A 14260-nucleotide genomic window follows, 5' to 3' on the forward strand; every position below is an offset into this window, starting at 1 on the left:
ACATTTTGAGAAATAAACCCAATTGCAGACTTTGTTTTGGTCATGAGACCAACCTGTGTAAATTCTCAGGGGAGTGTTATCTTTCACTTCACTTTCACTTTTCACTTGTAACAGTCTCTAATTGTCTTGCTGCCCTTTAGTGGAGACTGAAATGTCAGAGGCCTATCTTCGGATCAGAGACTTTTTCTCAGGACAGGGGTTTAATGGGTTTAATTGGGTTGAAGCAGAAGGTTACGTGCTCAGAGAGAGGCTTCTCTACAACATAGAATTCAAAAGCACAAAGTGTGTAACCTAACTACATTTTTTTAGTTTTTTTTCAGACAGTGATATCTATAATCATTACAAGCAGAAATGATTCGTATTGTATCTGTACCTACCTATAAACAGTGACCATGAAAATGTAATCCTTAACAAAACCAGGAAATTACAAAATATCACATTTTTCTTTCAGCCAATGGCAAAATTGAACATAGAGCTGTAACTATTATGCATGTACTGGCATATGAAGTTAATTAAATATTTCTGTAAAATCTACATGTTGCTATGGAAACAGAAATACTCTGTTCTCAATTTAACATAAAACCACACTTTCAGAAGCACAGCACAGCACAGACCCAATAGTACATATTAAGACAAATTAGTTGAGACTGGGGTAGGGGGTGGGATGTCCCAATACTTCATTAGCATTTAAGTGGGCACACGTCTATTGTTAAGCAAGACTTTTCTCAATGGACGGAGTGTGGGAAAGCTCAGGAGAGCAGAGTCACACTTCCAGCATCCAGCATCACAACTAGCTGCAAACCCCCCCCCCCCCCAGTTTCAGTTTCAGTTTCAGCATCAGTTTGGAGAGATGCGTTAATGGATAAACTGTACACTTTGTCTTTGTCATTAAATGCAGGGATGCAGGAGGTGGGAGAGGAACAGGGGGAGACATCAAAATAGTCCCCCTCAATAAAAATGGGATAATTGTGGACTTAAAAGGGATTGAAAAGATAACTTTAAAAAAATTCTAGAGCAATGTGCCTTAATGTGAAGGCGTAACCTTTCCTGCAGAGATGGGACATATGTTCTTGTTTTCTCTAGATATTCTAATTGTAAAATATATGTATGATAAGCTTTAATTGCCAGTCATGAACTGACTGTTGGATTAAGTGTGCCTAGTGTCTTGCAGGTAACTTGATTGATTGGAATGTTTCCAGGTGTGTCTAATGTGGGCCTATTTAAGTTCAGCTTTGTGAATTGATATGGGGTGATCTTTTTGCAACTAAATTTTGGGAGTATGCTAAAAAAAAAAAAGCTTTTCCCAATTGTTTTCTAAAGGGTCTAAATAATTTAGATGTAAATGTACAACAGTTGTGTAAAGTCTCAGTGCCTGCATTTCTGGCTTGTGTGTAAATGAACAGTTTTATATATTTTTGAACTCTGGTCATTTAAAAAAAGAAGGTTGTTCAAGGAACCGGCCAGCTTTGTGACACTTAAAATCACTAATAATCAAATACTGCACTCAGGGCAGTGCAATTATGTAAGTATAATTGAATGAATGTCTCTAAGATAAAATAATGAAAATGTTAAATACAGTAAAGAGCGTAGAGGAAAGCATTTTCTTTCCCTCCAGGAAAGTTTCCCTCCAGATGGTCTTTGATGTCAGTCTCATTGCAAGACCAACTGCCAGTACAAAAGACTCACTGAATACAAAGAGCGTCTTTTGTCATGGACAGAATGCAGCATGCACAGGACTCAGTGTGGGAAACAGAGCGCATCTCTACTCACAGAGACTACCAGCCTGAAGACTGGACACATCTGTGGCATCTGGATTTCCAGAAAGGCTGCTCATGATTTTTAAAAAAAGGACGTGCTGGATTTGTATCTGCGGCCCATGAGTGTGTTCACCCTTTAGTTCTCTGAACTTCTTTAACTAACCCACCATATGTTTTTAAGGATTACATAATCTCCATGAAAAGTAAATTCTCAAAGTCTTAGAACACAAGTAAATGTCCTGCAATAGGGTTCAATTTTCAGTTTTTATGTGAGCCAACTTATTTTTATGAAGAAATTATTGTCTGACAGACAGAAATACATTTTTTATTATGTAGATTTTTTTTAAAGCAAGGTTGGATTAACAGAATATGACATGAATACAATGTGATACATGCATAAGCTTTGAGGATAGATGATATTAAAAACAATTATCTTTTTCTTAATGTTTGGATGAAATCAGGGTATGTGCTAACTGACTGAAAAGCTGCTGTAAGGTTGAGAGTTTATATATTTGTCAGTCCCACACGTGCACTTTATAATGATGAGCGTGTCTCTGTCACTGTCATTGATCCCAACATCAGGCAGCAGATCTGCTCTCTTTACAGGGTCAGCACTTTCCCAGATTCACACAGCGCTCTGTGAGTCACTCTCCATCACCCTCCCCTCCACCTGTTCCCCTGAGACGTGCTCATTGTCCCCCTGCAGTAAGCACTTCATTCAGCATGTGGCAGCTCCGCATTCCTCATTGTCCTCCCCAGCTCTGCCATTGGCTACACACTGTGAGAAACTCCAAAAACACCCAGACCCACACATTCATATGGAGATTACAGACTATAAATAGGAGAGAGTAGACCAGCACATCTCAGACCACCTCTAAACAGAGACACAACCATGGCACCTACAGTCACTGCAGCAATGAACTATTCCAACGAGCACCTTACTCTGGCTAACAAGGTAAATATAGGATATTATAATTCATGAATGACTTTATGCCTAATGTTCATATCAATATGCAGGCATGAATAATGTCTTAATCAAGAGCTAGATTGTTAACATTGTTCTTGTTTTTATCTTTCAGCTGAGAAAGCCAATGGTTGAAAAGATGCGCAGAGATCGAATCAACAGCAGCATCGAGCAGCTTAAGTCTCTCCTGGGCTCAGAGTTCCGTGGCCAGAATTCCAACTCCAAGCAGGAGAAAGCCGACATCCTGGAGATGACCGTTTGCTTCCTGAGACGGCAGCACCAGCACCAGTCAGCGAACAGCACATCCTGCTCTTCAGCTGTCAGTGAGGGCTACTCCAGGTGTGCGCAAGAGATTGTCAGCTTCCTGTCTCGCTGTGAAGTGAAGACACCGTCCCAGAGAAGTCTGCTGAGCCATTTCCAGAACCCTCAGCCATCCAATGACAAGAGCAAGATTCAGTTTGCAGTGCCTCAGCTGAGCTCTCCAGCACACAACACCAGCAGCAAAGAGGAGATTCCAGCCAGCAGCGCCCTCTGGAGGCCCTGGTAGAGTCCTGCAGACTGTGTCACAATTGTCAGACCAACAGAATTGAACATGTCTGTCGTAGATGGGCATGGACAGCGATTCTCAGGATGTAGGAAGTGTTCTTCCTCTTCTGCATTTGCAGGAGGTTTATTACTCTGCTTTCATTAAGAGAAAGCCCAGGAAAGACTGAATGACTCATTTAATATTCGCCAAATATTGGAAAATCTTAACTATTTCTTGTTAAATAAGAAATGTTAGTTTAATGGAAGACTTCCATATTTTTATTGTTATTGAAAAATGACCGAACAATGTTTTGTCTTCTGTTGAGACTCCATATGTGAATGAAATGAACGCTTATCCAAACTGGATATCATCTTAAAGTGTTAATGTTGATTGTATCTGGAAAAAATGCTTCTGTGAAGGCAATTATATAGGCCATTTTGTATGTAACCTATATGTTTACATTTTGTTGTATGTGAAAAAAGAACTTCAGTGAAGGCAAGATTTGATGTTTTCGCATAAGAAATTTTTATGCAAAATAATTCCACATTTGGAACTGGAGTACTGGCATAAATGCCTGTTAAGATTCCCATTAAGGAAGTTTTCTGCTTTTTTTTTTTTTTTAGGATTTAAAAATTGTGCTTAAAATGAATACTCATTACTGAGTGAGACTTGTTAAAGTGTTGAAACTTTACACCCACTTTTGTCTTTTACAAAGATTCTTATAAAATGTAAAGCTCCACTGTGAGCTGTCTTGTGTTTTGAAGAGGTCTTCAAACAATGATATGTTTCACTCTAAGAGTGATTTCCATAAATGAATAAATTAAGAGAAAATCTATCTATTGGTTTTTTGCATCATTTATTATTACACAAATCCAACCAAAGAGGAATGTAGGTGTTGATCACCATGACAATGCTTTCATTAATAGGTTGAGCATCAATGACACATAATGTCACACATCATATTAATCAACAATTATATGTACTACGATATGTATTTATTTTGATAAAATATGTTCAGTTGCATCACCTCCAGAGTCAGTCTGACTGTAGTGGTACAACTACGCACCTGCAAAATCAAGTACAGCGGCCAAGTACATTGCATTCTAATCACAATATAATGTAATTATTGCATGTGTTAATCATCATGACATTAACCTATTTGCATTCCAAGCACATTCCACATATTAACAGGTAATTTAGTTCTATTGTTATAATATTTCATATCAATTTCACATGCTAATCTTGTTTTAATAATAGAGTTATTTTTTATATCATGCCGTTACAATTCAATAATCTATTATACACATCTATGAATAGACATGCACGTAAATCATGTATCAGTGCAGACTTCAAACATCAATATTTCATGGAAGTTAAGAGACCTGAAAAGTGCATGGCATTTGGTCACAGCATATAATATTTATTTGGCAAGTAGTGACACATATATTTTACCTAAACAGTCATTTTTTAAATTCCTGCTTGATAGAATGAACTCCACTGCCTTCTTTGGATATGGGTCATGTATCTGATTAAGTGTAGACAGTTGTAGTCCATTTTTTTTTTTTTTTGCAAACATTTTTTTCCATAAAATCCCACTGCAGTGTATCTATCTCACCTGTAATACTGCAGCTGTTTGGCTGAAACGGCTCAGTGGCCAGTTGGTGCTTTTGTGGTCGGCCAGCCGTAAGACCTTCTGCCCACACAATGTGGGATCCAACCCCACAGCTAATGTGATGTGTAATAAGACACACGTCTATTGTGTCTCCATTGAGTGCAGTGAATGGACGGAGTGTGGGAAACAGAGGAAAACTCACTCTCAGAGCCCAACAGGGACAAAAGCTGCTGAGGCCACAGACTTACACCCAGGGAATAAAGATTATTGAGTGTGCAATACGATACAATTAAATTTTTTACACCATCTATATTTTATATAAAGTCATTTTGTTGCTGTATGTGTAAAATTTTGAAGGGAAACTCACCTTGAATCCTATAGCTTTTGATAAATAAAAGACTGTTGGGTTCAGTGTGGGGTGAGCCAGATACTGCAGTACAGCTAGCTTACATTGATGAAAAGGTAAAGTATTTAGATCAAATTGACATTTTGATGCTTGCAAGAGCATTGTTACAGATACCACAAACAATAACATGTTTTTAAAAATGTACATAAAAAACAAGGTAATCTAATGTCAGAGATCATTTCATGAGGAAACATTGATCAGAAATCTAGATAACCAAATCCATTTACAATGCAGCTCAGATTAAAGAGGGTGGAGATTGAGATTATTTGTCTTTCTTACGCATCATTATTTTGTAGTTCTGACTGTATTAAATAGTTCTTAAGAACTATAATGAAACTCTGGAAGTTTGTTTTCTCCTTTAGGACCTGTTCTAATCAACACTTACATATGGGGGTGCATTCTCTCTAAATGTTTGTGTTTATCTGCCTCTTTATAAAGGAATATTTCTCTAACAAGTCTTACCCCAGGGGGCTTGTTGGACACTCTGCGGGTCATGAAAAGGAATTAGCATTTAAGTGGGCACACTTCTATTGTTCAGTGAGACTTTTCTCAATGGACAGAGTGTGGGAAAGCTCAGGAGAGCAGAGTCACACTTCCAGCATCACTAACAGCCTCAGTCCCACCAGCAGCTGATCTTTGGCTGTACACAGAGGATGAATTGGGAAGCTACTCTCTAATGTGAGCAAATCAGGTCTAAATCTCACTCTGAACAGGTATGAAATGGACATTCATTAGAACTGTAAAATGTTCTAATGAATATTAAATAAATAATTTAAACAATTTTACATTTTTATATTGAAATATTTTCAGATGAAATGGCTATATATTCAAAAGAATACTGCCTCATGGAAAGTCCTTCATCTTTCCCATTTATACATGTGTCTGTTTGAAAGTTTCATATTCAGGTGACGTAGGGCTGAAGCAGGATCATCCACTGGTAGTTTTTCCCTCCAGATGGCCTTTGTTATTTGCCTCTCTCTGTACTGCAGCACAGAGCCAATCACGATCACTAACGGCCCATTCAAACTGGCCTGTCTTTGTCCTGCACTGACCACAGCACACAGGACTCAGTGTGGGAAACTCTGAGCAGCTCTCTACTCACACTGACTAGCAGCCCAAAGACCTGTGACATCTGGACTGCCAGCAGTCAGGCTGCTCACTGACCACTTCCAGAAACCAGGAGGCAATAGAACACTGTGTATCTGGTCACTCCACATCAGCATGCTTGCTATTTCACACCAGAATGTGATTATTGGATGAAATAGATTTTCAACAATTTATTTATGTTCATCTTTCAGCAAAGGTATTATATGATAAATAAAACAAGATAATATCTTAGGTGTAATATGTTTTCATAAAACATTTTAATGAGAGTTGCTGAGCAAATATCCAAATAAATTTTATTCAATGCATCCAATGGGTGCAATTATGTGTTTGCACGAAAATATTCATTACAGAATTGTGTTTTGCACATCACACAAGTGTTTTAATCTCATGCAGACATGTCAAATTTTTGAATACAAATGTGTGTATTTCGTTTGACCAAATTATTAAAACCTTTTTAAAATGCTTGCAGTATCATTTGTTCATAACTAAATGAATGACATTCATTTATTCATCTCTTTATGATCAGATGTCAGATGTTCCCAGGTAAACATACACAGAGTTACAAATTTACATTGTACAATATTATGTATGACAGACAATATACACTCATTTTTTAGAAAATGATAAAACAATGCTATTCTAGTCATTTTTTACCAAATAATTCATCCCATAAGCTAGTGTGGTTGAAACTGCTGTAAGGTAGAGTTTATATATTTGTCAGTTCCACATGTGCACTTTATAATGATGAGCGTGTCTCTGTCACTGTCATTGATCCCAACATCAGGCAGCAGATCTGCTCTCTTTACAGGGTCAGCACTTTCCCAGATTCACACAGCGCTCTGTGAGTCACTCTCCATCACCCTCCCCTCCACCTGTTCCCCTGAGACGTGCTCATTGTCCCCCTGCAGTAAGCACTTCATTCAGCATGTGGCAGCTCCGCATTCCTCATTGTCCTCCCCAGCTCTGCCATTGGCTACACACTGTGAGAAACTCCAAAAACACCCAGACCCACACATTCATATGGAGATTACAGACTATAAATAGGAGAGAGTGGACCAGTGCATCTCAGACCACCTCTACACAGAGATACAACCATGGCACCTACAGTCACTGCAGCAATGAACTATTCCAATGAGCACCTGACTCTGGCTAACAAGGTAAATATAGGACATTATAATTCATCGATCACTTTAAATTGCCTAAATTCTGCACAAATATGCAGTCATAAATGTTTTAAAGAGCAAATATGCAGGCATAAAGAGCTAGATTGTTAACATTATTCCTGTTTTTCTCTTGCAGCTGAGAAAGCCAATGGTTGAAAAGATGCGCAGAGATCGAATCAACAGCAGCATCGAGCAGCTCAAGTCTCTCCTGGGCCCAGAGTTCCGTGGCCAGAATTCCAACTCCAAGCAGGAGAAAGCCGACATCCTGGAGATGACAGTTTGCTTCCTGAGACGGCAGCACCAGCACCAGTCAGCGAACAGCACATCCTGCTCTTCAGCTGTCAGTGAGGGCTACTCCAGGTGTGCGCAAGAGATTGTCAGCTTCCTGTCTCGCTGTGAAGTGAAGACACCATCCCAGAGAAGACTGCTGAGCCATTTCCAGAACCCTCAGCCATCCTCTGACAAGAGCAAGATTCAGTTTGCAGTGCCTCAGCTGAGCTCTCCAGCACACAACACCAGCAGCAAAGAGGAGATTCCAGCTAACAGTGCCCTCTGGAGGCCCTGGTAGAGTCCTGCAGACTGTGTCACAATTGTCAGACCAACAGAATTGAACATGTCTGTCGTAGATGGGCATGGACAGCGATTCTCCGGATGTAGGAAGTGTTCTTCCTCTTCTGCATTTGCAGGAAGTTTAATGCTCTGCTTTCATTAAGAGAAAGCCCAAGAAAGACTGAATGACTCTTTTCCAATATTTAGGGAATATTAAATATCTTAACTATTTCTTGAGAAATAAGAAATGTTAATTTAATGGAAAATTTCCATGTTTCTATAGTTATTTAATAATGACTGAACAATGTTTTGTCTTCTGTTGAGACTCCATACATGAAGGAGATGAACCCTTTACCCAAATTGGGTTTAATTATGTATTGATGTTGATTGCATCTAGGAAAAACTGCTTCTGTGAAAGTAATTATTTAGGCTATTCGGTTTATAAACTTTAGGTATGCATTTTACTGTATGTGACAAAAGAACTTCAGTGAAGGAAAACTTTGATATTGTCGCATAAAAAATATCTATGCAAAATAATAATTCCATATTTGGAGCTTGAATACTGGCATAAATGCCTGTTAAGATTCTGTTAAGGAAGTTTTCTGTTTCTTTTTTTTAGAATTTAAAAATTGTGCTAAAAATGAATATTCATTACTGAATGAGAATTGTTAAAGTGTTGAAACTTTACACCCACTCCTGTCTTTTACAAAGATGCTTATAAAATGTACAGCTTCACTGTGAGCTGTCTTGTGTCTTGATGGTCTGCAAACTGGCAGTGATATGTTTCACTCTAAGAGTCATTTCTATAAATGAATAAATGAAGAGATAATGTATCTATTAGTTCTTTGCATCATTTATTATAATACAAATCCAACCAAATAGGAATTCTGGTGTCAGTCAGCATAACAAATGTTAAATGTTTTCATTAATTGGTTCAGCATGAATGACGGTATACTGACTCATTAATAATAATGGTTTATTCCATTATATAATCTGTTATTATGCTTCTTAAATTTATTCTGCTGCATCACCTCCAGAGTCAGTCTGACTGTAATGTTACTACTGTGCACCTGCATAATCCAGCACAATGGCCAAAAAATGACTATCTACTCACAATATAATGCAATTGCTGCATGTGTTGTCACCATATTGTTTACATTCTCAGATAGACAGACAGACAGACAGACAGAAAGATACATATATTGATAGACCGACAGACAGATATAGATAGATAGATAAACAATCACATTAAAGCACATTCCACACGTTAAATGGTCATGTAGCCATATTGTTATTACTTTTAAAATAAATTTCACATGCTAATTTTGAATTCATCATCTTGCAAGAATGTTCACATCACACACAATTCAATTATCTTTTATGCAGATCTATGAATACACAAGGATGCAAATTATTTAAATAAGTTCAGGCTTCAAACATTAATTTTTCAAGAAATTTAAAAGACCTAAAAGGAGTATGGCAGTAAGACTCAAAATAAAATACTACGCACATGTTTATCTATCTATCTATCTATCTATCTATCTATCTATCTATCTATCTATCTATATATATATATATATATATATAATATTTCATTAATTTTCTTTTATTTCTGTTTGATAGCTTGAACCTCATTGCCTTCTCTGCATGGACAAATTGTACTGTATCTGATGAAATTTAAACTGAAGCCCATTGTTTTGTCAAGTAACATTCACATTCAATGTGTATAACATCCTGCAGCAGTGTGTCTATCTCACCTGTAATACTGCAGCTGTTTGGCTGAAATGGCTCAGTGGCCAGTTGGTGCTTTTGTGGTCGGCCAGTCGTAAGACCTTCTGCCCACACAATGTGGGATCCAACCCCACAGCTAATGTGATGTGTAATAAGACACACGTCTTTTGTGTCTCCATTGAGTGCAGTGAATGGACGGAGTGTGGGAAACAGAGGAAAACTCACTCTCAGAGCCCAACAGGGACAAAAGCTGCTGAGGCCACAGACTTACACCCAGGGAACAAAGATTACTGAGTGCGCAATATGGTTTGGTGTGGATTCAGCCAGCAACTACAGCACAAGTTCATGAAATTCCAAAAAATATTTTAGTTTTCAGATCTTTGTCAAATTGATATTTGGATGACGTAAAGAGTAAAGTCACAGACATCACAAACAAAAATATGTGTCATAAATTAACATGAAAATGAAGGTTTTTGAAGGCCAGAAAGAACAATTAATGAAGGAAACTAAAAACAGAAATCTAGATAACCAAATTCATCTACCATAGTGTACAGATTAAAGAGGGGTGGAGATTGAGATTGTCTTTCTTTCACATCATTATCCTGTAGTTCTGACTGTATGAAATGGTTCTTAAGAACTTTAATGAAAATCTGGCAGTTTGTTTTCTCATTAAGAACCTGTGCTAATCAACACTTACAGATGGGGTTGCATTCTCTCTAAATGTTTGTGTTTATCTGCCTCTTTATTAAGGAATATTTCTCTAACAAGCCTTACCCCAGGGGGCTTGTTGGACACTCTGCGGGTCATGAAAAGGAATTAGCATTTAAGTGGGCACACTTCTATTGTTCAGTGAGACTTTTCTCAATGGACAGAGTGTGGGAAAGCTGAGGAGAGCAGAGTCACACTTCCAGCATCACTAACAGCCTCAGTCACAGAGGATGAATGGAAAGTCACTATTTATTGTGGGAAAAGTTTAAATCTCACTCTGAACAGAGTTGTGATGGACATTAGAAGTGTATGCTCAAATAAATAATTTGAGCAATTTTACATTTCTATATTGGAATATTTTCTGATGAAATGGCTATATATTCAGAAAAAATATATATTTTTCATTCAAAAAATAGTGACCCATGGAAAGTCTTTCATCTTTCCCATTTACCCATATATCTGATTTGAAGTTTCACATTCAGGTAATTTAAAGCTGAAGGAGGATCATCCACTGATAGTTTTCCCCTCCAGATGGCCTTTATTTACCTCTCTCTGTACTGCAGCACTGAGCCAATCACCATCACTAATGGCTCATTCATACTGGACTGTCTTTGTACTGCACTGACCACAGCACACAGGACTCAGTGTGGGAAACTCTGAGGAGCTCTCTACTCACACTGACTAGCAGCCTAAAGATCTGTGACATCTGGACAGCCAGCAGTCGGTCTGCTCACTGACCACTTCCAGAAACCAGGAGACATTAGTACAATGTTTAGTGTTTCTGGTCACTCCACATCACCATGCTAGCTATTTCATACACAAGTATAAAAATATTTGTATCAATGAAGGAACCCAGGCTATCACTCACAGTAACAGACTGGTGAATTATATTTTTATGAGACTGATTGTGCAATGCTCAACCAATTTTCATACTTTACTTCTTCCGTGCAATGTTCTTACACTTCAGAGAGCATTCACAATATATTAATTGACAAAACCATACATCATGGTGTACATATTTTTAATCTGCTGTAGAAATGTCTAAGACCAAGATCAGGTCTTAATGACATTCACACATCTGCTTATTTTCACATGCCCCTTGCCCATGTTGACCAACATGGATGTACAAATAAACCCATTATTAATGTTATTTATTATTCATAACAATGTGTTAAACTGGCAGACTTACGAGTCATAATATAATAATGAACGTACCATGATGTTTTTATCATTAATATATACTGCTATTAGAACTGCATCACAATATCATGTAACTCAATCAGTCAGCTTGTGTGGTTGAATCCTGCTGTAAGGTTGAGAGTTTATATATTTGTCAGCCCCACACGTGCATTTTATAATGATGAGCGTGTCTCTGTCACTGTCATTGATCCCAACATCAGGCAGCAGATCTGCTCTCTTTACAGGGTCAGCACTTTCCCAGGTTCACACAGCGCTCTGTGAGTCACTCTCCATCACCCTCCCCTCCACCTGTTCCCCTGAGACGTGCTCATTGTCCCCCTGCAGTAAGCACTTCATTCAGCATGTGGCAGCTCCGCATTCCTCATTGTCCTCCCCAGCTCTACCATTGGCTACACACTGTGAGAAAGTCCAAAAACACCCAGACCCACACATTCATATGGAGATTACAGACTATAAATAGGAGATAGTGGACCAGAACATCTCAGACCGCCTCTACACAGAGATACAACCATGGCACCTACAGTCACTGCAGCAATGAACTATTCCAAGGAATACCTGACTCTGGCTAACAAGGTAAATAAACAAGGACATTATAATTCATAAAATCACTTTTAATTGTTTAATATGCAGTTAGAAACAATATGCAGGTAGTATGTCTTATTCAAGATTTAGATTGTTAACATTATTCCTGTTTTTCTCTTGCAGCTGAGAAAGCCAGTGGTTGAAAAGATGCGCAGAGATCGAATCAACAGCAGCATCGAGCAGCTCAAGTCTCTCCTGGGCCCAGAGTTCCGTGGCCAGAATTCCAACTCCAAGCAGGAGAAAGCCGACATCCTGGAGATGACAGTTTGCTTCCTGAGACGCCAGCATCAGCACCAGTCAGCGAACAGCACATCCTGCTCTTCAGCTATCAGTAAGGGCTACTCCAGGTGTGCGCAAGAGATTGTCAGCTTCCTGTCTCGCTATGAAGTGAAGACCCCATCCCAGAGAAGACTGTTGAACCATTTCCAGAACCCACAGCCATCCTCTGACAAGAGCAAGAGTCAGTTTGTAGTGCCTCAGCTGAGCTCTCCAGCACACAACACCAGCGGCAAAGAGAAGACTCCAGCCAGCAGTGCCCTCTGGAGGCCCTGGTAGAGTCCTGCAGAATGTGTCACAATTGTCAGACCAACAGAATTGAACATGCCACTCTACATGAGATTGGCATTGCCTGCAATTCTCACTATGTAGGAAGTGTTCTTCTTTAAATGATTGTTTTCATTGTTAGAAAGCATATTTACTGAAAGTTAATCAGTTAAAATAGATTACTTCTATTTAAATTAGTTGGTTATAATAACCTTTCTATTTTCTTCAGTGAAGTTATTGAATTTTTATTTCTTGCAATCAAAGTGCTTGTATAAATATAAACATGAAGCCGATCTTTCTGTTTCTATGAAACCAGTGAAATTTGCCAATTTTTTTGACAGCATAGTCTTTTGAATGTTGTTCAGTTGATGGAAAAGTAAGCAAAATATCTTGTTGTACAAGAAATACATTTAATTTGTATTAAAATGAAACAATATTGAAGTAATAATGGATAATTTCCCATTAAAAGCTTTCTGTGAAGGCAGTTTTAAGTCATTCCTATTTGTATATGGACTTGTGCTTGTTCTGATCTCCTTTCAGAGAAATCAGGTTTATAGCTTATGGTATTATTTATGAATACTTGCTATGTGCAGAATTTTTTCAATGAAAATTATAAATGAAGGTAAAATGTGTATGTTTTCCTTTTGTCTAAGGTATGGATTTGAACCATTTTGAAAATTGTACCTGCTTAGCATTTACCATTTATTCAACCTTCCACACACTTTGGTTTTCTTTTGCAAGCACATTTGAGTTTGATGTGTACAGTTATGATGCTCCATGAGTAATGATTTTATAAATGAAATATTCTTGCCACAATATTTGTGCCACTATTGTTCTGAGCAGGTTGACTGCTTTAATGAAATAAAAAACATCATAGTTATAAATCCTGTTTTGTCCTGTTCATTTATTTGTATTGTTTGATTTATATTAATTACTGAGATTTATATTGCCAGATTGTTTTCTTGTACAAAGTTACCTTTGAAGAAGCTTTGAGAGGTTCTCTTAATGCTGCCATTATTCGCATTGCAAAACAGTCAAAAGGATGAAGTTTATATACACATTATGGAAGCACTAGATTTATAAGTTATAAGTGACAATTCATGCAATATTTTGCCATAAATGCATTATCGACATAAAAAAAAAATGAGGAAATAATTAGCATTTGTTTTAAACAAGCAATAATCATTACACCTTCCTATGCATTAGTTTATATCCACATAATTGCAGTCTAATGTATTATACTGTTGGAACATTTATAATCAGCTTGAAAATGTATTGCTTTGTTCAGTATTCTGCTCAATGAATTAAAAATAATAATAAAATCCATGCAAAGAAAAGCCTTTTTTTGGCTTAAATACTTAATTTAAAATTACTTAAATTCCCACATAATGTCACTCCCACTTGTGTACACA

The 14260-nt window shown here is 37.7% G+C and overlaps 3 protein-coding genes and 1 long non-coding RNA gene across 5 annotated transcripts; all 4 read left to right on the top strand.

Annotated features, from left to right (window-relative positions):
- The first annotated feature begins 1296 nt into the window (after positions 1 to 1296).
- LOC118207345 lies at positions 1297 to 2100 on the top strand. Its single transcript, XR_004761359.1, has 2 exons — positions 1297 to 1522; positions 1616 to 2100. It is a non-coding gene; the product is annotated as an uncharacterized LOC118207345 (long non-coding RNA).
- Positions 2101 to 2638: 538 nt separating this feature from the next.
- Positions 2639 to 4082, top strand: LOC118207344 (transcription factor HES-5-like). Its single transcript, XM_035380822.1, has 2 exons — positions 2639 to 2712; positions 2837 to 4082. Exons 1-2 carry the CDS (start codon positions 2650 to 2652, stop codon positions 3266 to 3268), a joined length of 495 nt encoding a protein of 164 aa, XP_035236713.1. The 5' UTR covers positions 2639 to 2649; the 3' UTR covers positions 3269 to 4082.
- A 3353-nt stretch (positions 4083 to 7435) lies between these two features.
- On the top strand, positions 7436 to 13732 carry LOC118207342 (transcription factor HES-5-like). 2 transcript variants are annotated; one of them, XM_035380820.1, is made up of 3 exons: positions 7436 to 7529; positions 7672 to 8148; positions 12906 to 13732. In XM_035380820.1, the coding sequence occupies exons 1-2, from the start codon at positions 7467 to 7469 to the stop codon at positions 8101 to 8103; spliced, it is 495 nt and encodes a 164-aa protein (XP_035236711.1). In that variant the 5' UTR covers positions 7436 to 7466; the 3' UTR covers positions 8104 to 8148; positions 12906 to 13732. The 2 variants fall into 2 exon arrangements, with proteins under 2 accessions (XP_035236711.1, XP_035236710.1); XM_035380819.1 differs by lacking the exon at positions 12906 to 13732 and having other exon boundaries at positions 7672 to 8917.
- Positions 12220 to 12899, top strand: LOC118207343 (transcription factor HES-5-like). The gene is made up of 2 exons (XM_035380821.1): positions 12220 to 12296; positions 12429 to 12899. The coding sequence occupies exons 1-2, from the start codon at positions 12234 to 12236 to the stop codon at positions 12858 to 12860; spliced, it is 495 nt and encodes a 164-aa protein (XP_035236712.1). The 5' UTR covers positions 12220 to 12233; the 3' UTR covers positions 12861 to 12899.
- Positions 13733 to 14260: the final 528 nt, after the last annotated feature.

The sequence above is a fragment of the Anguilla anguilla genome, chromosome 11 (genome assembly GCF_013347855.1).
Source record: "Anguilla anguilla isolate fAngAng1 chromosome 11, fAngAng1.pri, whole genome shotgun sequence".
NCBI classification, from domain to species: domain Eukaryota; kingdom Metazoa; phylum Chordata; class Actinopteri; order Anguilliformes; family Anguillidae; genus Anguilla; species Anguilla anguilla.